The sequence below is a fragment of the Acomys minous genome (assembly GCF_964271855.1).
Source record: "Acomys minous genome assembly, chromosome: 9".
In the NCBI taxonomy this organism is placed as follows: Eukaryota; Metazoa; Chordata; class Mammalia; order Rodentia; family Muridae; genus Acomys; species Acomys minous.
The window spans coordinates 109416662-109440597 of record NC_140490.1 but is presented as its reverse complement, the minus strand read 5'-3'; the positions used below and the strand labels follow the sequence as shown (position 1 = coordinate 109440597).

Below are 23936 nucleotides of genomic sequence, written 5' to 3'. Positions count from 1 at the left end.
AGGAAATTACCGGTCCACTTTCTCACTTACGTGGTCTTGCACCTTACTAACTTTCCTTCATTAAAATGTGATGCTTAAAGTTGACGACAGAATGCCATTACAAATAAAGAGGAAAGCTGTCTTAGCTTAAAATAAGTTGCAATTACATAACATATGCTGTTTTTAAAATGTCTTCTGGTAGTCATTTCTCATACAAATCTGTGCTGTATTTTACATAACTAAAAGCTCCCTGCTATCTCAGCAGGGTTCCTCCAGTTGTCAGTCTGAACACATACAAAGTGAAGTAAACAACATACCTTTGAAGAGAACAGCTTGCATTCAAATTTGTATCTTACTTTTAAGGTTATCAACTCTGTTTTTGCTCATGTGGTTTACTGACACCACACATTCACGCAAGGAACCTCTGAATTCCCTAATGATGCTCCAATTTTCTTAACAAAAACACCAGTGAACTTTCCCGTAGGCAAACCAGATGGAAACGAGATCATTTCTGCAAAATAAACAATTTGACAAATCTTGAATTTTGAATGTACTGAGATGATCCTGACCTGTAACTCTGCTACAACAAGCCGAACATTAAAGTCCACGTGGTAGGTATGCTAATGCGAGGCATAACCTGTATGCAGGAATTAAGAACAGGTGATCTCCATTTCAGAGAGAAAAGTCAAAACCTGAAAAAGAAATATGACGCACATGAGGGCACTAGGAACCATGGTTGGATAAGGTGCTGGGCTCACCAGACACCTTTTTTTAAATGTTTCTTTTTTAACATAACCATTTATATTATTACACATGAATAAAATGGGAAGAACCATGAGACAATCAGAAATTATATAAATGTTACATTCATAGTGATTTGGCGAACTTGAAGTAAATATCTTTCCTATCTTGTTGGGTCTAAATTTCTGAATGAGGATCAGTATCTATCATATCTCATCTCTATTAACTTAAAACATCTATCTTGATCTAAAAACATCTTAGCCCCTAACCTACTAAGCTTAACTGAAAGAGTAAACTTTCTGCTCTTCAAACCCATCATAGACTTGGGAAGGGATAAAACTTAATTAGCTGAGTGAACCGGAGGTACAGGTTAGCAGCTTTCAAAGTGAAAAAATGACTGAGACAGTTTACTGCCTGAACAGTCACCCAAAATTCTCTATAACATTGGAGTACCATCTTTAGCCTTGTAGCCCAATATATCTGACAGACATATTTGCAAGGCAGGAACTATTAAGGACTTGCTTACCCTGTCTCGGCAGAGTTCAGATGTCGACTCTGCCTGCATCTAAACTTGCCTATTTTTAGGCAGAATTCTGTCTGGCAGAAATGAGGACATTTTGCTTAGTGGCTGGTTTGCTACATTAGAAGCCATTTCCGTAAGGAGGTTCATTATTATTGGTCTTATACAGAGAGGAAACTAGGTTTGACTCAGGGACGTCTCTCTTTTCCTTTATCTTTATTTTGTAGGTAAGAAGATAGGAGCTGAAAAGAAAGAAAGGGGAATATAGAAATATAAAGGGAGAATAGAACAAAAGGTAGATTACTGAATCTATTCCTCATCTCAAGGCCCTAATTGTTACTCACAAATAAGGTTATTTTTTAATTCAATGGTATTGAACTTTATATATTGATGGAAATCATGCTCATGTCAAGTACTAGTCTAATTTCATCAAAAGACTATATATTCTCGGTCTAATAGATAGATATGATTCTATAGATATATAAGGTAAAATAGTTAAAGTCTTCAAAAGCCTCAGAGACCTACAGAATATGGCATTTAAAGATATTTTATTATTCTAAAAATTCTTTGACAACAAGACAAGTTAACTCCTGGCAACACCCAGCCCGTCTCAAAGAAGATGATGAGCATCATCAGATACCTTTATCGGATTGCCTCTCACACAAGATGTAGCTAAAGTCCCTTCCTGTTGCTTTCTCAGTTACAACACTAGGATGAAAGCAAGTATTCAAATTCCCTAGTTCCACACCTACAATTGCTGCGCCTTACACTCTCATCTGCACCTGAAACCTGGATTGAGTAGACTGCATGGGGATGACTGTGCTTCTATTGCCATTGTCTGACTGTTCTTTTCATGACTCTTCGGTAGACGAGGCAAGGCTGTGGCATAAAATGGGCTTTGATTTAGTCCTTTATATCTTCAGCAAAGAATCCATACAGTCCCCCAGAATTCCATCTGGATGGCACTGATTTCCTTGGTTGTGACTAAAACAGCAGTAGTCACAGTTGGGTTTTCTACCTTGTCTTAATCCAAAATCATCTGGTTTTATTTTTATTTTTTTCAAGACAAGGTTTCTCTGTGTAGCCCTGGCTGTCCTGGACTCACTTTGTAGACCAGGTTGACCTTGAACTCACAGCGATCCGCCTGCCTCTGTAACTCCAGTTCCATAGAATCTGCTGCCCTCTTCTGGCCTACTAGGGCACTGCATATGCATGGTGCACTGACATACATACAGACAAAACACCCATGAGAATAAAAATACTTGTTTTGTTTTGTTTTGTTTTTCAAGACAGGGTTTCACTGTGTAACCTTAGCTGTCCTGACTTCTGTTTGTAGACCAGGCTGGCCTAGAACTCTCAGAGATCCACCTGCCTCTGCCTCCTGAGTGTGCCACCACGCCCAGCTTAAAATAAATATTTTTTTTAGGAAGCCACAAGCTACTCCCATAAGAGGGCCTAGCCTCCTGCCCCATGCTATTAGAAATGCTTTGTTGTAAGGTTTCATTTTGCAGACAGTCTTTGGCACTGTCTTTTCCATTACATGGTGTCACTGCAGGCAAAGCGTTCTCTGCACCTGGGTGCTTTGTGCCTTTGAGTCTTTTTAAGCTATTCCTTTTCATTCTGTGATCCTACCCTCCCTCTTGTCTCAAAGTCTTCTTTTATTTCTTTTTCTAGAATGTGGGTTTCACTGTAGAAAGCCTGTTATTTATGGCTCCTCTTCCCCTCTGCCTTCCCCATGCTCCTTTCATGTTTCTGAATGCCTTGCCTTGGCCCTTCTTTATTGGAAGTTCTTTCTTCTCCCTCTGTAGACTTCAAACAGAAGCCTCTCCATTCCAAGGTGGGGTTATTTACTCTGCATATGCCACCTTCTTTAGACAATTTTATTTTAGTTTTTACTCTCAGCTTATCTAAGTACCTTCAAAAGCGATTTTGAGAAAAGCATAAATAACATCTAACACTTTCCATATTTCCTCCCATATAATCCTTCATCCCAAAGCACCTCTTTTTTTGTTTGTTTGGTCTTGGTTTTTAGATTTTTTTTTTGAGACTGGGTTTCGCTGTGTAGCCCTGGCTGTCCTAGACTCACTTTGTAGACCAGGCTGGACTCAAACTCACAGAGATCCTCCTGCATCTGTCTCCCCTAGTGCTGGGATCACAGCCATGTGCCCAGTTATGCATCTTTTTTTATAGAGCTACTACATACCTTCCTGTCTTGTTCAGCACCTCATGCTACATTGCTGTTTCTAAGATCTTCTTCAGGTCCTTTCCGCTCATGGGATCTGTAGCCATGCATGCAGAGGGCGTTGCCTGGCTGTCCCAAGAGTAGCCTGCGCCTGTTTCTGCTCTGGACAAAGGTAACAGTTTCCATGCGCATCTCAGAAGTTTTGTTTCATCCTTAGCTTTTGCTGCTCTTAGTTCTAAGCCCTTCTGCCATTGTTAAGTTTATTAGCATCACTGTTTGTCATTTCCAATGCAATCGCCCCGTGTCCCTCATCTCTTTGGCTTTATCACTAAACTCCCTTGTGCTTCTCTTCCCACACAGAATGCCTCCCTTTCCTCTGAGGTGCAGATCAAGCTCCATTCCTATGGATGCAAATGGCTACAGATGTCTCTGTATTCTCCCCAGGTGGACTAATAATTAGACTCCCTCACGCCGTCCCTAAGTGGGCAGCAGCTCTCCGCCTTCAAATGGTTCCCCCAGAAAACTCTTTAAAGTCTTCCCACGCTTCCCTCCCGATTCCCAAGTTGTTGGTTTCCCTTATCTCAGCTTCCTTCTGGCTTCTTCTCAATGGAAGATTAAACACAACACCCCGCACTTTTTTTCTTTACTGTTTCTCAAACGTTTCTGTCTTTTATCCCTTTTTCTAGCTGTGCCTACTGCCTTGCCTCCTTCATCATTTTCCTGTCTTCTTTATAATTGCAAGGTTCCCATGTGCCCTCGATGGACCCCACAAAAAGATTTAAAAATCGCTTCTGACCTCCCCTAACTCCCTAGCCTGCCTTAAACTAGCTTTTCTCTCCATGCCAGCTTTCCTGTGACTTGTTTGTTTATGCCATGCTCTTTCCCTCACTTTTGTTTTCCTGTTCTGTGGCTTTATGGTCTCCTTGGTTCATGGATAAGCCTTACCCAACCTCAAGACAGACAGCACAAGGATTATTGTCTAGTTGAACAGTGGGGATGCCACTCGCTCCATGTGTGGCCATGAGCCAGCTGTGCTGAACACTCACTCCCCTTATTCACCATCACGCCCTGACAAGGTCAGTGGCTGCTCTGTGAGGCAGCAGCATCTCAGAACTGCATGGGCATTGCCATTCCTCCTGGCATTTCCCCTTGGTCACCAGCATTGTAGAATTAAAAAGGAGAAAGTATCATTTTGGTAGAACGGCCATTTAGCCTCTGTTCCCTTCTGCAGCAGTGGTCTTTGGGCTCATGAGGATGAGCCTAGAATCAGCTGTGGAGTGGCGGAAGTTCTGCGGACAAAGCCCCACTGTTGTTTAGCAGGATTAGTAAAACTTTTGTGTTACTCTGTCGTCAGCCTACATGTCAGTCAGTCAAATGCATACCTTTGCACTAGAGATGACCCTCTCAGGGTCACAGTGACAAGAAACACACCTTTCAAGGGTTATCTGGCATTGTTTACAAGAATGGTAGGCTTTCTGACATGTTTACTTCAAACACCTCTTTTATGGCTATGTTAGCAATCTGCATTGTCGTTTACAAAGGTACATTTCTCATATCTCAAAGCTACCTGGATCCATATTATAATCTAATATACTATAACATTAATTCTCATGATCCAGATCCATATTGGAGAAACGCTCCTTTACATACCTTAGCATTAAAGTCAGGCTCGGAAAAGAAAACAGAATATTGAAAGTTGAGTCTGAGTCAGAGAGTCTAGGCTATCTGGCTGACTGACAGAGACCGTGAAAGGGCAGAGCAACTTGGTAAGTTTTGTCTTGGGGTACCTCACACAGGTCGCATTTCCCTCCCTACCTCAGTGACATGAGTCTACCCAGCCTGTTTACTAGTAAAAAAACAGCACTCCAAGCTGGAGGTCACACTTACCTGCTTTCCCAGTTCTGCCCACGTCTCCTGACTCAGATAAGTCTTCTATAACTCAAAGAACAGTCAACTAAACTCAATGCCATGCCAGATGCCAGTGTTACCCACTAGAGGGCAAAGCAGTGTTTTGTATCACTTTAAGTTCTTGTAGAGAGATCTAAACTTTTAGCTAATGGGGATGGATAATTAGATTTTAGGAGCCACAGCACGCCACTACATGAATCTTTTTTCTTTTACCTTTTTAAATGTTAACATGTTCTTGACTTTATCAGGGTATAATTGAGAAAAGAATACAGGGATGTAAATGGCATGCAGCACACAGCAGGGCATTTTAAGACATGTAAACATCACTGTGGGACTACATAGAGCTGATTAGCAAACCCGATAGCTCATATTCTTATCGCTTTCTGTGGGGAGGACTCGTTGGATCTACTCCCAATGAGTTTTAAGATTATATTATTATTAATTGAGTCACTATGCTGGAGAACAGATCTCCAAAAGAATACATGTGTAAGATGCTGTGACCTTTGGCCAACCTGTCTTGACTCCCACCCTGGTCCCTCCCCCCCCACCCACCCACCCCGATCCCCAGTCCTGGTCACCATAAATCTCTGAATTCGACTCTTTTAATGAGATCATGCAGTGTTTTCTTCCCAGGACTGTCCTACTTCACTTTATATTATGTCCCTTAAGGTCAGGCCTGTCCCAGCATGGAGACTTTCCTCTTTTAAAGATAAATATCTCATTGTGTTCATAGATAGTTGAATAGATGTTTACCATACCTGAAAATATTTTTACAAAGCATTTTTATGGTATCCTGTGATGTTTCAACACATATATACACATTGTTATACTTAATTAAGGTTAAAGAATGTTAAAGATGTCTGTCTACTAAAACATCATTTCTTACTGGTGAAAGCATCCAAAAATATTTTCCTCTAGCTTTAAAAAAATATACATTATCATTAGCTATAGGTACCCTGCTATGCACTATCACACCAGACTGGCTCATTATAACCTTACTATAACCTTTCAAAAGGGACTCTGATCAACTGTATTCCAGAAATACATTTAAAGGCAATGATTGAGAGATGTTGAAATAAGTGGTGAAAGGGATGAGGATGGCTATTTTGGCAACCAAAATCAGATGTCAAGAGAAGTGAACAGTCAATGATGATGCCCAATTTCCTGACTCAGGCAGCTAGTTAGATACTGATGTCATCTGGTGAAACAGAATGGCTCAAGCATGGTCATCCCTGGTGAACTTAGAATATCTGATCATAAATACAGATTTTTGTGTTTGAGTCTAAGAGGTCTATGAGAAGTCCAGGGACATGAAGACAGTTGGATAGATGAGTCTGGGACCTGATAAAAGATGGAGCTTCAGATATAAATTGGTAACCACCTCTGTATCATAAATCCCAAGATCTTAGAAATGCCTATTAAGAATAATCTTCCTAAATGATTATGCTTGGGTTCAGCTATGAAAAGGATGCTAAAGAATCAGTGGCTGGAGAGATTGAAAAACCAAATAAGCATTGCATTTCAGACTCCAAGAAAAGGAAAGAAATCAGCAAACCCAGCAAGGGTTCGTGGGTAACATGGGGAGTGCTTCTGGTCCTGTCCTGTGGGCATTAGAAAGCTTATCAGCAGGCATCTTAATAGAGGGATGAGAAGAAATCAACAGAGCAGGGATAAACAGAGCCAACCTCTTTTTAATTCCTTCAATCTATTTGGTTGCAAAGGAGGAGAAGCACGTGCTCTGGCTACAGAAGCGTAGTTGAAATGAGATGTTTTCATACCACCAAGCACACCTGTTTTTGGGGCTCTAACCTCTGTATACACACTAGCTAATAAACCCAAGATGTAATTGAGGCACAAAGGGCTAGGTAAGTTGCCCAAGGCTTAGCAGGGGCAGAGCTGCAAATGGAACCTGTGTTGTCTACCTACTGAGTCTGCGCTGTTTCTCAGTGACTGAGGAATCTCATGTAGCACATTTTAGTGTTGAATCAAACATTCCAAAGTGTGCTTTTCTTCTGATAGTAAGATAGTGCACATATACCCAATATATCTGCATTTATAGACATATTTTATACAGATTATACTATGCATACATATGTATAGCCTATATACTATGTTGTTTAAAACATTTCAATGAAATAAATAGCAATGAAATGAAAGTATGAGCTAGAAATAGATATGAAGATGAGTCTATTATTTTACTCCCATTCACCATTGGGGCTCCCTGTGACCCCCATAATGGAGACTGTTACAGAATGAGAAAAACGATAATCTTTAAGAGTGGGTCTCAACCTGTGACTTGTGACACACACCCCCAGGAGTAACATATCAGGTATCTTGCATATCAGATATTTACATTATGATTCACAGCAGTAGAAAAATTACAATTAAGGGCTGGAGAGATGGCTCAGAGGTTAAGAGCACTGACTGCTCTTCCAGAAGTCCTGAGTTCAATTCCCAGCAACCACATGGTGGCTCATAACCATCTATAATGAGATCTGATGCCCTCTTCCAGCAGGCACCCACACATGCGGGCAGAATTTTTTATACATAATAAATAAATAAATTGTTTTTAAAAAAGAAAAATTACAGTTACAAAGTAGCAGTGAAATAATTTTATGGCTGGGGGGTCACAACAACATGAGGAGCTGTAATAAAGTGTCACAGTGTTAGGAAGGTTGAGAACCTTTAAGAGGAAGTTTTAAGAGGAAGAGTGAACTTGGGGCATTTTGGCTTCCATTACTATCTGACAAGTTATACAAACTCAGTGGTTTAAATGTGTCTTCATTAACTTACCATACAGTACAGTAGAGGGGCCCACCAAGCTGTCAGACCTGGTAGGTAAGAACAAACACTGAAACCATGGAAACCTGTTTTCACAGCAAGAGGAGCCTACAACTCTGCCATCAAGACCCTGTCATGGAGACCAGGAAAGTGATCTCCAAATAACCAAGCAGTTCCTCCAGTGCCTTCTCATTGAAGCCACTATCTGGACATTGTTTTAATGTTTAATTTTTTAATTAGCATGTAAAGTATTAGCTATCATTATATCTTTTTGGAACAAAGAAGCAGACTGTCTTTCCTTTTGTCCCACACTGTTTTGAATGCTACTCCCTAGCCCTTGAATGCTTTATATTTTCCCAAAGTACATGCTCCAACAAGCATATTCCACTATTTTGTTAATTGCTTTTGTATAATTTATTGACCAAAGAGCCCCAGGGACCAATACATTATTTCCATTAAATAAGTGCATGGTGAGCTGATGTCCACAGCTGGCCACTGCTGCTTCCATTGCCCTTTGCTGAACTGTTCTGTCATTTACTTTTAACAGATACACTGACTTTCTATTTTTTCAATCCTTATTTTAATTACACAAAATATTCACTTTTCAGCAGTTAATTATTTCTAAAAGGACTGCCTATATTTTTTACAGAAAACATACAGATATGAAGAAATTTTGGAAAAATCTATTAGATCACAAAGCATCAGTCAATTTCTCATTAAATCACTTGAAACTTTAGTTTCACACTGTAAGAAGAGTGATGTATTTTAAGCTGATAAACCCTGTGCCTAGCACACTTGTCATATGCACAAGGTCTATCTGGACTCTCTTCCTTCTGAGCCTTCATCTCAGCACAGGAGAAAGCTCTTCCTGGACACTTAGACACGACTATACCCCTCGCCCATACATGCTAGCTCTGGTTATGAAAAGAAAAGCTGTCTTAAGTTTTGGCAAAATGCTGTGCATTTGAGATGACTTGGAGAAATTAGTAATGATTATGCATGGAGGCAGGGGGTTATCTCCAATTAGAGTGTCTTTTTCTCCTTTGGTCTGTCACTAGATTCTAGAATTTTCAAGGCTGCCTCCCCAGGTCATTTCTGCCACGACTGTACTGGAGTCAATGTATTATATTGTTACTCGTTTGGCTACCCACAGAGACTACACTGTGGCTTAGAATCATATGGTGAAATTCAGTGATTATTTTTTAAATAATTGAATCATATAATGTTTTATACAGTATCTTCACACACGCACACACACAAGTTCAAGGACATAATTTGTCACAGTCACCTAAGCAGTGTAGGGTACATTTGTACACTAGGGCAGATTTGGTCTTCTTAGCCTGGGTACATTTCATAACAGCCTTCACACTGTGACCATCTGGCCCATTAGTTGTAAATACCGATTTGGCAAAATCTTCAGGGGTATGAGCATAGTTGTGGGAACATCAGGAGCTTGAAAACGCCTATCACCCAAAGAATGTATTACCTAATACCTAATACTGTCCATTATCCCGTACCAATGGCCTTTTTAAGGGAACATTGTAGGCCAGGCGTGGTGGCACACACTTTTAATCCTGGCACTTGGAAAGCAAAGGCAAGTGAGTTTCTCTGTGAGTTCAATGTCTGCTTGGTCTACATAGGGTATTCCAGGACAGCCAGGGCTACATAGAGAGACCCTGTCTCAAAAAGAAAAAAAAAAAAGAGTGAACATTTTAATACGTTTACAAATGAAGAATATGCAAATAGTATGAATTTCTATTTAGACCAATTAGACCTCCATTTGTTTCTCACCTCTAGACTCCTAACCTGGGGGCAAAGAAAATCTACTCATCAGAGTGTCGATTGCCAATTTAACACAGAAAAATCATCTTGCAATTAATATAAATAGACTATGTCCTTTTAAAATGACATAGGACCAAGTCATTTTGGCACCTTTTAAAAGCACATTCAAAGGCAAATTGTTTCCAAAAAGTATCTGAACTTAGCCCATTTGCAAAGGTAACCAAATCAAACCCTTCTGTTATATAGAAAGTGATGACCAGTCCTGTAGGAACCATGAAAATTTTTCATTTGCAATCAAACCTTTTTGTCCATTGGAGATGACCTTTCTTTTAATATCTGTAATGTTTTTCAAAAATGAAGGTATTTTTGTAGTTGTTCATAGAATCATTAATTTGTCTGCTCTATTCAGTGGCTGCTTTTTTAAAAAAAAAAAATCATGGAATTATCAAGCTGCTCAGAACAAAAGTACCTTCTGATTGTCAGCTCCATAGTTTAAAAGAGCAGGTTAATTTCTCTGAATCTCACAGTTGGAACTTTCTAACACTAACTGGCATTTTCCACCTAGTGATCAAGGCAATTCACTAAAATAAATTATACATAAGGCTGAAATTCCTAATAGTAATGAGGCCCCTTCATGAGATAATCATACCAGCAAAGGCATTCATCTGTCAGCTGCGACTCTGCAGGGTCTTGAAAATACCGATGGAAGAGCTCCACCTCCCGAAGGATTTCTTTTCTAGCTCCATGGCAGGGTTAGCATGGCAGGGTTAGCATGGCAGTGTTCTGGTGCTAGGCACAATGAAGAGGCTCCCAGTGAACCTGGTCATTGACCTGTTGGTTAAACCAAAGGCAATGTTGATAGAACAGTAGCATAGTGCTGTTTATAAAGCCACAGACTCATGAGCTTCTCGTTTCAGTACATGCAGACCATAATTATTCAGAAGACCTCCATTGGGTTCCCGGAGCAAGGCACAGAACAGTAGTCAAAATTCCAATCCCTGCTCTTCTAGAGTCTAGGGGTGGTCGTTGAACCCACATAGGTAAAGAGGAAAGACTAAACTTCTGGACAGCATACAGAAGACCATAAAAAAGATGAGATTAGACCTTCCAAGCACTAGCTTAGCCATCAGTATACAACCTGCCTTGGAATTTGCAGAGCCTGAAACTAAGGAATTGTTTCATTTGGGCCTTGTCAAAAGTCTGCCAGAAGTGGTTAGGGTTTCATTTTAAACACAGTGGCACCTGAATAATGGTTGGAATGATGTACGGCAGGTGGAGGTGATGTGATGGTGGTAGACGTGGTAGACAGTGCAGATACCATGCTGCCAGTCATTGGAGGTAGACACCATGGAAGGTAGTTAAAGCAGGCTATACCGTCACTTAAAAATAATGTCAACAACTCAATCTGATACGTGTTCACAGAAAGAGGATGGCTCAAGACATAAGGGTTAAATAAAGGTAGAGGATAACAGAGAGAGAGAAGCTAGCCTCTAGGAAAAGGTCTTGGGAGGAACAGTTAAAGAGAAGGCACATGTTGAACATCAATTAAGACACATGGCTTTAAGTGAGAACTAGTGATTATCACTTCACATGCAGTGTGCAGTGATCTTGCTTTAGTTTCTAATCGAGACCACCTACCCAACCTTCTGTAGCCTCTAGCCCTAAGTCCCTACTTACAAAATGGACATAATAGCATCTGTTTTCACGGGCTCTTGAGAAAGTTATTATTGTTAATGTGTCATAAAAACCTGAGATGGAGACTTGCATATTAGTTTCTTTTCATTGTTGTGACAAAATACTGGAGAAAAATAGAGATAAAGGCAGGAAAGATCTCCTTTGGGACACGGTTTCGTTGCTTTCAGTCCATAGTGTGTAGGACTGTGTGAAGGGTGGCATGGTGCCAGGAGCATAAAGTACAAAAGACCTCCTTCCTTGTGGAAGTCAGGAAAACGTGACAGAAAGAGTTCAGAGATAAGACTATGATACAGCGATAATAAGATGACGCTCTTACTGTCCCACTTCCTCCAACCAGGCCCCACTTCCTAGTTGCCTCTACTTCCCAATAATGCCAACACTGACTAAATCTATTGGTTATATCAGACACTTCATTTGGATCCACCAGTGTGAGACCGAGCCGCGAATACATGGATTTAGGGGAGACACTAGAATGCTGGTGTCTTTCCCCCAGGTATCCTTCTTACAAATTGACATGTAAAACTTTCAGATAAGAGTTTGATCTACATTTCTCCAGGTAGAGAGGTACCCTGCCAGGCCACTGTGACAGAGGATGGGCTCAGTCCTGCTGAGACTTGATGTGCTGGAGTGGGCTGAGACTTGATGTGCTGGAGTGGGCTGAGTGGCTCCCCTTTTCTAAGGGGTTGGGGAGAGGGGAGAGGGGAAAGAGGGAAGGAGCGCAGGATTGGGAGGAGAGGAAGATACTGCCCAAATAGAGCTCTCAGGTCCTTCCAGTGCCCTGTATGGACAAAGAGTTAGAGTAAAACTTTCATATGCCAGAGTAATACCATAGTACAGAGTGTAAATGTTGCTTTTATTTCCTCACATGAGGGCATGAGATGAGAGCCATTCCCAAGCCTTTCTAGCTCTTTCGGAACTCCTGCTGGCTCGTTCAACTCAGCTGTTCTGGCCTAAACACCTCTCCAAGCTGATTGATTCAAACTGACTTCTCTTAGCTCCTAAATGAATTCTTGCCTGGCCTCAAACTAATTCTGCCAATATGTTTTCATCCCTGGGTCCTTGTCACTCTCTGGCTTCTTCTATCTTTACCTGTGTCTAGCTTGTTCTTCCGGCAGCCTGTCTCTGTAATACCGTACCAGTAAAACACTCTTGCAGTTGGGGGGAGGGGGGAAGGGTTGGAGAGCAGGGAAGCTTTCTTCTCTCTTCCTGCACTGCTCTCATGAGAGTTGGGCATGTCCGATCTCTGACTCAACCTGTCAAATCTTTTCCTGATTTGTTACTTTATCTGCCCATCAATTGGATGACACTTTCAAACATGTCTGCTTCCATCTATAAACTAGCCTTACTTTCATTGTTTGGGATTGAGGTGTGTGCTGAGGGTGTGTCTGTATTCCAGCCAGACCATACTATAATCCAGAGCATGTCTGCATTTCAGCCAGATCACATAGACCTAGAAGGTCTTTGGATGTGATCCCTTGCCAAAGCAGCCATGTTGCTGAATTAAAATTTCTCTACAACAGAGGAATATTTTTCCTGACCAAAGAATGAAGGAACAGACTTCATTAAGGGAAGGGCATATTAGTTTTCAACAATATATGATAGTCTGAGTCCCTAAATCTAAAATCTAAAATCAGGGGCTACCATACTGAATTACCATGTAAGCATAGGCAACAACCATGTCTTGCATGTGGCTGAACAGAATACATGTTCAAGGACTGACACTGTGGCCCACTGTTCTGTCATACATGTCTTTCCATGGCCTCCCATGAGGTAGATTTATTCCTGATGCATACAAGCTTCAGGTCCCTATGTCTGCCACAACATATGGAAAACATATTTTGATCACACTTACTACTGTCCGAAATCACTGAACCTAGAGCCAAACCATCACAGAAGAAAGAAAGAAAGAAAGAAAGAAACCCTGTTTCTCAAAGTTTCAGTTTTAGAGATGTCTTATAAAGCACCGGGAAGTCATTTGCCCATCCAGGATACTGCCACTCAGAAAATGTACTAACAAGACAAAGATTATAAGAACTTGGTGATGTCACTTGCCTTCTCCCAGACAGGAGTTTTCCTCCATCTTGACATCAGAAATTACACAAGTAGAGGGAGGAGGGCATAACTAGCTTTAAAATAGCTGTTGATTCAGAGGTAATTAAAACTTTGGAAAGTCATTTCAGTTCATTCATGTAAAAATAATTTTTAATTTGGCATACTGGTTGTGATAATTTTATGAGCAAATGAAAAGTTTTCCATGTTAAAGCCTCTAAATTAATTAAATGCAGATCTGAAGAGTGTTAAAAATAAGCCCTTTTCTTCTTCTATAGCTTAAAATAGCTAAGTTTGTTCCTTTAAGCTCCCATTCTTCATCCATCCCATAGGCTTAAAATTGCTGTTATCTCTCATATTTCTCCTTTATCGAAAATGTCTACCTCGCTTTTTAAAGCTAAATAGCACATCAAATCTTTCAAAATCTCTGTGTGCTTTAAGGTTGAACAATGAAATGGTCCAACAAGAAAAATGACTTTTTTTTTTTCATTAAAACAACAGGGAGGCTTTATATGGTGGTGCGCTCCTGTAACCCTCAGTACTTGACAAGCAGATGAGCAGGAGAATCAGGAGTCAAAGGTCATCCTCAGCTATAGTCAGTTTGAGGCCAGCCTCTCATCTATGAGTCCTTGTGTCAAAAGTTTTTAAATAAAATAAATGAAGTTTTTAAGTCTGCCTGCTACTTGGAAGTTATGGGACAGAAGAATAGTAAGTACTGGAAAGAAAAGTGGATATTAGGGGTGAAATAAAAATATAGAAGTGAACTTATTTTAGCATCTACGTTATTTGTGGAGTCCAATAATGAGCCCTGTAGAGGTCTATGGTCTAGGGCCCCATAGTCATTTCTGGCATGCCTGGTGAGGGATGACAGTAGTCCAGCCTGCAGTACAGTGGGCTTACCAAGGAGACATTCATGAATAAAAAAAGAGATTTCTACTCACAGAGCCCTCCTCCCCAATGACTGTGTCAAGTAGTAACTTTGCTAGTGTACAAATTTCTCTTCCCTCACCAAGTTTTAGAGTAGTCTGTCTATATTTTGTATTAATTTCTATGATACTAATTCTGACTCTGTATTTTCAGGGACTATGGAAAATAATATAATCTACTAACTCCTCTATTATGCCATTTAACTGTCAGGGTGACTTAAGCATATAAAATGATTCTGGTACAAGTAACTACTAGCCACAGGGAGCTATGCCCTCTGTGATTCAAAGCTTGGGTATTTCCAAAATGTCCTTCTACTTATGTTTCTGCAAAAGTGAGGTAAAGTGATACCCATGCAAGGACCTTGACAAAAGGGAAGGCATAGATGTGGAAGAATCAAATCGTCTACATATTAATCTGAAAACAATGTTCATATCAACTTAGAAGCTTGTGATAAGATGCTACAGGGATTCTCCAAATGAGAGAATTGGGCGGTAAACACATGCAATGTCATTTTTAATAGAGCATTCCTTAAACATAGGAAGAAAAGCTGATGCTCTCTCTCTCCCTCACTCCCTCGCTCTCTACTCACCTACAAACAAAGCATACTCTTTTCTTTTTTGAAAGAGGGATATAATGAGTACCCCCGCAAAAAAAGAAATTACACTGCCTCACACTGTTACATTACATCATGAAAGCTATTTCACACGGTAGACTGGCTCATCTAGCCCGTATGTCTCCCTATAGATAAGGCCAACTACAGTCGCAAGAGGACACCAACATGAAAAGACTTAAGGCATCGATTTCTATACACCCTCCCTAAGGTTCAGGTCCACCTGAGAGGTCTGACAGGACTATTTCCCTCCTAAGAATCAAGATTTAGACGTGGAGCAGGAAAGCATAAAAAACCAACTCTGATGGGCCTTAGAGCTAATTACTTAGGTAAGATGGCAGTCAGGAGCCTCTCACATAAGTAATCCTGAAACTCCCAGCATTCCACTTAAGAGAAGAGAATAGATGTGAGTCTTTTCTGCAAAAGGAACGTTTTTGCACCACCATCATTTCCAACTCTGGATAAGTTATTCAGAATCACCTGATGGGTATGACAGTATCTTTAATTTTTTTATTCCCTCCTTCTCCTCTCCCTTTTTGTGTGCTTGCAGCACACACATGTGCATGTACACACATACAAACTCACACAAATACAAACTGTAGTCATGTTGAACAGCATGGTTGCTAAATGGAGTAGAAATTAATAAGTAATCCTGAAACTCCCAACATTCCACTGAAGAGAAGAGAATGAATATGAGACCTTTCTGCAAAAGGAACATTTTATGCACCTTCACCATTTCCTACTTTGGATAAGTTATTCAGAATCACCTGATCACAGAATTGTTGCATGTCCTTTGGACATAACGTACAGTAGCACTGAAATGACACAAGGAGCACTGAGTACTTGCATTGTGGTGTAATGTTACAGTGTTCCAGCCTGCTGCTAGATTTTTACAAATTTAAGGATAAAGGCAAAGAAAGACTTCACTTGAAGTGAATAAAACTAAATGTACAAAGATTCATACTTGAGAGCGTTTATGAGAATTTCAGAATTTTTTCAACAATCAGTAGAAATTAGCTGAAGAAAGATGTCTTTCTTTTCAAGTCCCTAAACACTGGCTTTTCGATATAATCTTATTAGAAAGAGAAAAAGACAAAACCTGAAATGGGTTGATTCTAATATTTAAAAATTCATATGAGTAAACCATACAAAGCTTTGTTATTAAAGCAAGGGCATTTTTCTAAGAGTTTTACAGTGTTATTCAGTGTGGTCTCAAAGACAGTCGCCTTGGTCTCATCTCCAGAGCCACTGAATTATAGACATATTCTATTGGATGTTAATGTGTAAATGGTCTGTTTTTCAAAAGCTGAAAGAGATAACCTTGAAAAAGAGAAGACTGCTATCATATGAGATGACCACTGTAAAAAACGCCCGTTGACTTTGAAGTCTTCAGGCTCAAATTGTCATAACCATCCTACGGAAATTACAATGTCTAAGCACATTTCAATTTCACCTGAAAACTCACTAATACCTCTTTATTGGTGTTCATAGCAAGAGAAACTGGGCGACATCTGCTTCTCCCTCCGCTACGTCCCGACTGCCGGCAAACTGACTGTTGTCATTCTGGAAGCGAAGAACTTGAAGAAGATGGACGTGGGCGGCCTGTCTGGTGAGTCCTCCGTGCCTATCGATTGTTGGAACCGCTGTCTCACCGTGGAGACAGAATGCGTGGCACACATGCTGCGGCTCCCCGCTCCTTAATTGATCGCAGCTCTCTCTCCTACAGAGCTGGAAGCAGTCTCAATTCAGCCAACGCAGTGCCCCAGGAAGCCACTCTTAGTTTATTGGGATTGGCAAAGAAGATGAAATCTATTTTCCTTCTCCATAGCCAAAGTATCGGCTGTCATTTCTATGTCATTGAAAGCTAAAATTTTGGCTTCTTATTTGAAAGGCAATGCCTGTGACAAATTATAGTTTTGAGGATTTTTTTGAATTCACCCTCAGCACTAAAATTTCTATTTTACCTGAGACTTATTAATTAGGTATTTGCTAACCTGACATGATTTTTATAATACTTTTTATAAAAGACAGCATTTCAAATCATATAAGTGTCTTTATCTGAAAAGAACCCAGGAGCGGTTCATTTAAGTCTTTTAGTTCTACAGTTTGAGGCTAGAACGGAGGGGGGCTCTGGGCTTGGAGTTCCGTGTAACCCACCATAACACAGTCACGGGAACTCTTCCACAAAGCAAAGTCAGCTCAAGGACTCGTCGCTTCCAGGGCTGAGCGTAATTTTTTCCTCCTCTGTGTGGTTAAATCAATTACAGTTTTAATGTTCCACTAAATCATTAAGGTGTGAGGGACTTTCCTGACGTGCCACAAGGTCATCACAAATAGACGACAGTTGTCATTGTTTCTAGCTGTGGAGTTTCAACAGACATGACTCTATTCTGTGCCTTTTTTTTTTTTTCCTGATTTAAAAAAAAAAAATCTAAACATCACACCGATGTAGCATGGTGAGTTTATGCCGTGAAGCAAAACAGCTAAAAATTGTTGAAGCTGAATTCTATTTATTGACCCAGTGATTTAACAGCCCAATTCTCCTGCTTTCTACATTTATTTCTGGGTATAAATAAGGAAACTTGAAGAAGCCATATTTTTTCATGTCACTAAGACCCTACTTAATGTCTTGTTTTCATTTCCAATAGTATAAATTTTAAACTGTAAAGCAATAAGAATAGTTCCTCCTAAAAATATGTGGAATATTTTCTGTGCTTATTTGTAAAACACATGCACAGAAAAGCATTAAAATTTTTACAATTAGCCAGTCATGGTGGTGCACACCTTTGATCCCAGCACTTGAGAGGCAGAGGCAGGCGGATCGTGTGAGTTCCAGGCCAGCCTGGTCTACAAAGTGAGTTCTAGACTAGCCAAGGCTACACAAAGAAACCTGGTCTCGAAAACCCTAAAAGAAAAAATTACAACTATAGTTTATTCCCAGACCAGGACATAGTATCTTGCGGAGCCTTTAGACACTTTTGACCTTTCTCTTTCCTTTGGCTAAGTCACCGTGACCCATTAGGACACCCGGAGCACTCATATCTGCCCCAGCCACTCCAGACATCCACGGGAGCCGTGTCCTCTGTTCAGTGCTGCTCTCATCTCCCTCCTAATTAATACTCTGCTATCCTCTATAGAGCTCCCAAATAGCTTTACCAAAAGGCTTAAGGCACCCTTGTTCTTGCTCCATTCTGGGGCTCATAAATGACGTCCCACCACCACGGACAGCTACATCAGCTCGTCCTTCTTCAAGACGGCTTGCTGTCCCTTTCTTCTCTGACCTCTATGCCAGCCTCCTCTTCTCCTCTTCAGGAGCTGCACAAGGGAACCTGGTCTAGCAGGATCTAGCTGAATGGTCACAGTCACTGGCGTGTGCATGAGCTCACTGCTAGCAACACAAGCAAAGAAAAGCATCAAGGATGACTCCCAGCACCTGCCACACTAACTTAGCGTTGTGACATAAAAGAGGCACAGCCACAGGTCAGATCTCACTCAGTAGCCATCAGTTTGCAGTCTTCTTTTCTAAAGAGAGCAGAAAATTCATCGTAGCTTCAGAACCCACAGAAAGGACCTAGATCCACCCCCATATTTGAATTACCTGGAATGATTATAATCATTAACAAACCCTAATTTTAAGGGCTTCCTGCTGCCTGCAGAATTAAATCATAATTACACTAATCACCTAATGTAGACGCTTTCAAGCTATGCCATTCTGCAACTCATTTTAGCCAATGGACCAGCACAGTCATCTCATCACAGGCCATGGCACGTGCTACACCCATCCTTAGACAATTTCCTTTATCTGGAATTCTTTCTTCCAACAGTGTCTAGTTACTGAACTCTTATTCCTTGCAATTACTCGACAAATGTGTACCGTGACTATACTTTGAGTCAGCCATCATGCTGAGCCCTGGGTTCAGGATGGTGGATGACACAGCCCAAGGGACCCAGCTCTTCTGCAGCTCTCATTTTAATATAGGGAGAAAGACAGAGCCAATAGCTTAATAAAGCATGCAGTGCCCTGAAATGTCATAGACAGTGGCTAGAAGGGAAGCAAGGAAATTAAGTAAGCCAAGTTAGAGAGAACAGGAAAGATCACTGGAGTAGGTGACATTCCTGGGAACAGTAGAGCCAAGGTGGGGAAGTAAGTCATGGGTTCTTGTGGGGAGAGAGAAGGTTTAAGTGGTAAGGGTGCCTTTTCTGGTCCCTCTCAGCAGAACGCATCTTTGTCTTTTTTTAATTGCCGCTAGCAGTTTGTTTGCAGTCCTTTAACACCACACTTCTTCCTCACTAGACTGTTCTGTATTTATGTCTCCCACAATGCTCTCACTGACGAGTGGCACTGAGCATAGCTGCTGGATGAATAATGAATTATTTACAAAGGAGCTGTGGCCTGGAAAACAAGTCTTGCATTTCAAATTTGCTTAACCTACTTACCATTAAAGCAACTTTAAGTACTTGGATGGGTTGTCTCAGAGTAAGTTGACCTATGTACAAAGGGACCACAGTTATATAACATCTCACTCCAAAAGACTCAAATGCCACACTGCATTGGGCAGAAATGACTTGTTAATGGCAACCAAAGCTGGCTCTTCTGCCAGAGATGAAACTGCCCTCTGCCACTCCGAACAATCTGACTTTGTTTGGCGGTCCTGTCCACGCTAGCACAGAGCTCCATGTTGACACTGGACAGGTTATTTCCTCCTCTAAGCCTCTGTTGCTTTGCTGGCAAAGTGGAAAAGCTAAGACTCCATTAAAGAGCTTATTATGAGAAATAAGTGAGAGCTAAAGTTAAGTGCTCACCAAACATCACTGTGGAGATTTCAGTTAGTAACTTTATCAAAGCTGCAATATGTGAAATCAATGGATCATTTAGCCAACTGCTTGACTTGGGTTGGGTTCGGGGGAAACTCCTCTATTTGATAGACATGCCAGATCCGTTCCAGATAATCAGGAGTCCGGGCTTTGTACAGGCTCCTAGGGAATTCAGACAAAGTTAGGAACTCATCAGTAAAACATGCTATAGGAAATGGACGTTTCACAAATATTTTTCTTACTGGTCTCTGGCGAGTTCAGGCAGTTTCCTTTTCACTGTGTTCATTTAAAATGGACAGCATAAAAATTTTGCCTGTATCCCACTTTCACAGTCCAAATGATCAATCCTCACGATGACAAGTGTAATTATGTTTATCTTTGAGAATTTTTTACATCAGTGTTTACATAATCCTACCCCATCCTCACCTCTAACTCTTTCCATGTCCCCCACTCAAAATCTCAGGCTTGTCTTCATTATTATTATACCTAGGTATACACACACATATAAAATAAATACAACCTGCTGAGTCCACTTGGTGTTACTCACACATATGTGTTGGGATTTGATAACCTGTCAAGAGGTTCATCCCAGGGTCAGATAGACACGCCATCTCTTAGTGGGCTCTGCATCTAGGAGTGGGGCATTATGAGCTTTGCCCCATCCGAGTTGGAACAATGTGGTCACCTCGTCCATCCTACAGACAGCAGGACAATGTGGAGCAAAGACAGTAAGCTTGGTGAGGAGTGCTTGCCAGGAAAACATAAACCCTCTTTATAGTGGCATTACATCTATTATTTCATTCTTTACCACTGCCCTTTACACATCCATGCATTAGGAATGGCTGTCCCCAGCCCAGTGGTTTATATGTACTGCTCCTGCAGAGGGCCTGAGTTCAATTCCCAGCACCCAGCTCACAACTCTCTGTGACTCCAGCTCTAGAGAATCGTACTCCTCTGGCCTCCGTGGGCATTTTCACTCATGAACACAGGCATACACATAGATACAATTGAAAATAATAGAAACAAATTCCATGCCACCAGGCATGGTGGCACAGGCTTTTAATCTCAGCCCTTGGGAGGCAGAGGCAGGCAGATCTCTTTGAGTTCGAGGCCAACCTGGTCTACAAATCACGTTCCAGGACAACCAAGACTATACAAAGAAACCCTGTCTTGAAAATAAATAAATAAATAAATAAATAAATAAATAAATAAATTTTAAAAAGAATGAATCTCCCTTTTCTATTTTCTGCTCATGAATATTACAAAAAGGAAATTCAAAATTCTGAGAAAGACAAGACAGTGGAGGAGTTGAGAGTTCCTAAGTCCCAACATGTAATATTTCTAACATACCATTTAGCCTTTTCTATGTACCCAACTTCAAGATGGAGTACAAGGCTCCTAGGTGCCTCCACTCTCTAGAACTGAAACACAAAAGTCCTAAAGATAAGTAAGGCTAAAACTGGAGCTTGGGATGGTTGTTGGAAATGAGAGCATTCTTAGAAGTGGGGGGCTGGTGTAAGTGTAACTCCCAGGAAACAAGATCATTCAATGAGCTTAGACTCACAAGTTGAGTTGCTCTTCTCATCTGAGGCTTCTGGAAGATAGTCCTCCCTGCCTGGCTCCACATTAAGCAGACCGTTGCACCATAAAGCTGTCCTCATCCTGGTTCCCTGTGGGGAGCACACCTCCCTTACAGACTTATTTCTGTCATTTCACTGCTCAAAATTGTTTCCATATAAAAAAAGGACAAAAAGTATGCAGTCCATGTCCTTTCTGAGGCTTAAATCCACCTAATTTTTGAAAGAAAAAAAAAAAGCAAAGCATATCAAGAATCGAGGAAAGAAGGTTTGGGAAACCCAGGTGACAGGCTGGTACCCTGAGCATCTGCTCCCATGGGGCTGATGAACACTAAGGAGCAAGAGAGGAAGCGAAGAGAGGGGTCAGGTGGAGACTGAGACGGTTGGCAGCTAGCAAGAGCAGCCAGCAAGATATAGTTAGAGCAGCAGTTCTCAACCTATAGATCACGGTCTCCGGGGGTCTTTTCACAGAGGTCATACATCAGATATCCTGAATATCAAATATTTGCATTATGCTTCATAACACTAGCAAAATTACAGTTCTGAAATAACAATGAAATAATTTTATGGTTGGGGGTCAGCACAGCATGAGGAGCTCTATTAAAGGCGTTGTAGCATTAGGAATGTGGGGAACCACTGGTTTAACTTTTCTCCACTATAATTTCTCCGCCATGTCCTCTCCCTCCATCTTGGTGGCTAGGACGTAGTGATCCCAGAACTCATGACTCCAAGGCAGGAAGATCTGAGTGTGTTTGACTCCCATAATGGGGCCCTGCCTCCAAAAAAGGTGATTAATTTGATTAGCAAACAAATAAATGAGGAAGAAAAACTGCCTAGCTACAGGAGATGTCTATTCCACATAAAGAGCACAGTGAACTTCCAGAAGCTGCAACTATGACAAGAAGGTAATAGAGCAAACAATTGAGACGAATGCTTGTAAAAGGTTAGCGTATGGCTCAGTGAGAGGTACACACATGCGCATTCACACATACACATAAATGCTTTGTTATCAGATGTTATATTTTAATTGTTTATTAACTTGTCTTTTCTTGGTCTACTTTTCACCATGCTACAAGTACGTATAATTTAGGAAATATAGCCATTTAAGCGCTCAGTGGTATTCAAAAAGAACAGCTCACTTGCTCCTAGGTACCCATTAAAGTCAATATAAAAACCATAATCAGCAGAAAGAAATTATTCCTTCGTGCAAAATTATTAAGAGGTGACATTTGACTGATTTGGTGAGAAATATCGGGAGACATGTTAAAATTCAGGATTTCAAAAACCACCTCAAACCCAGTTCTGGGGAAGAGCCTGAAGTTTTAAACAAGCTTGCTCCTATGTTCCTTCTCCATCTTAAACACCAAAAAACATGCTTTAAAAGCTTAGATAGTGCATCATGATTTTAACTAAGGTCTACATCAGCCAGGTTTGAAGATAGAATTTTATTGTCAATAATACAAGAAAAAAATACACCCTTTGACTTATATAGAAGAATTTTCTCAAGTAAAAAAAAAGTTTATATTTCTTTTAGAAATCTAGCATCTTCTTCCTGAAAAGTATCCTTAGCCACATGTTAAATATTTGTCTTTTCCTCCTCCATTTCTTTCACTGAAAGAGGAGACAAAGGCTGGCATTTCCTTTAACAGGTTCTGCAGGCATTTCCTAACATCCTTGACCACCTTCCTGTCTGTCCATCTATTGGCAATGAAAGCATAATGAAGAAAACCGCTCCAAATTCAATTGACTTGAACTAAAAGCCACTAGTCTGGGAGCTACGCCAATAAATAAACAGGCAGAAACTTATTTGAGCCAATTAGATAGGGATATGCAAATTAATTGGCCATGATATCAGGGTCAAGGAATAATATGCAAATGCGCTGGCTTCTTATTGAGCTAATGGGACAGGAATATGAATAATAAGTTGGCAGTGATGTCAGAAGCCTCATCATAATTTTAGGCTTGAATGTTATAATATAAAATTAATTCTGCAACATTTCAAAATGCTTAATTATAATATTGACAAAAATAATAGGAAGCTCTGAGAAATGAACAGATTGTTCTAAATGAAAATTCTGGAAACGATGTGGTTCTAGAAACTTGAGTTATTAAAAAGAATTACAAAGGAGTAATAGTCAAGCCCAATGCAAGTTGAGAAATAGGCGCCATTGCTAGTAAGAAAAAATAAAGGAAGATGCAGTGCCTGACGGACTGAACAGTTTTAAGGAAGTAGGAGCCACAGATAGACCCTGGGACCAGCTGACAGCAAGTGATGGGCTGAGATGTACTCGTTCAGGACAGTAAGGACAACACTCCCTGTAAGCTCTGTAGCTCTCAGGTATGTCCCAGTGACTCAGCACACTCTGAGTT

General features: G+C 40.7%; 1 protein-coding gene and 1 long non-coding RNA gene across 8 annotated transcripts in view; one reads left to right on the top strand and one right to left on the bottom strand.

Moving 5' to 3' along the window:
- Window positions 1-23936, bottom strand: part of LOC311605786 — a 192665-nt gene that overhangs the window by 23803 nt on the left and 144926 nt on the right. The window contains exons 3-5 of one of the 2 annotated variants that reach the window (XR_014782088.1): window positions 10543-10724; window positions 8124-8161; window positions 549-671 (exon numbers count right to left, since the gene is read on the bottom strand). This is a non-coding gene — a long non-coding RNA (uncharacterized lncRNA). The remainder of the gene's footprint in view (window positions 1-548; window positions 672-8123; window positions 8162-10542; window positions 10725-23936) is intronic. The other variant, XR_014782089.1, reaches the window with a different exon arrangement.
- SYT1 (synaptotagmin 1) overlaps window positions 1-23936 on the top strand; it is a 527282-nt gene that overhangs the window by 412567 nt on the left and 90779 nt on the right. For all 6 annotated transcript variants that reach the window (XM_084796605.1, XM_084796607.1, XM_084796608.1 and 3 more), the window contains one exon: window positions 16666-16783. In XM_084796605.1, the coding sequence (XP_084652731.1) occupies window positions 16666-16783 (118 nt within the window). The remainder of the gene's footprint in view (window positions 1-16665; window positions 16784-23936) is intronic.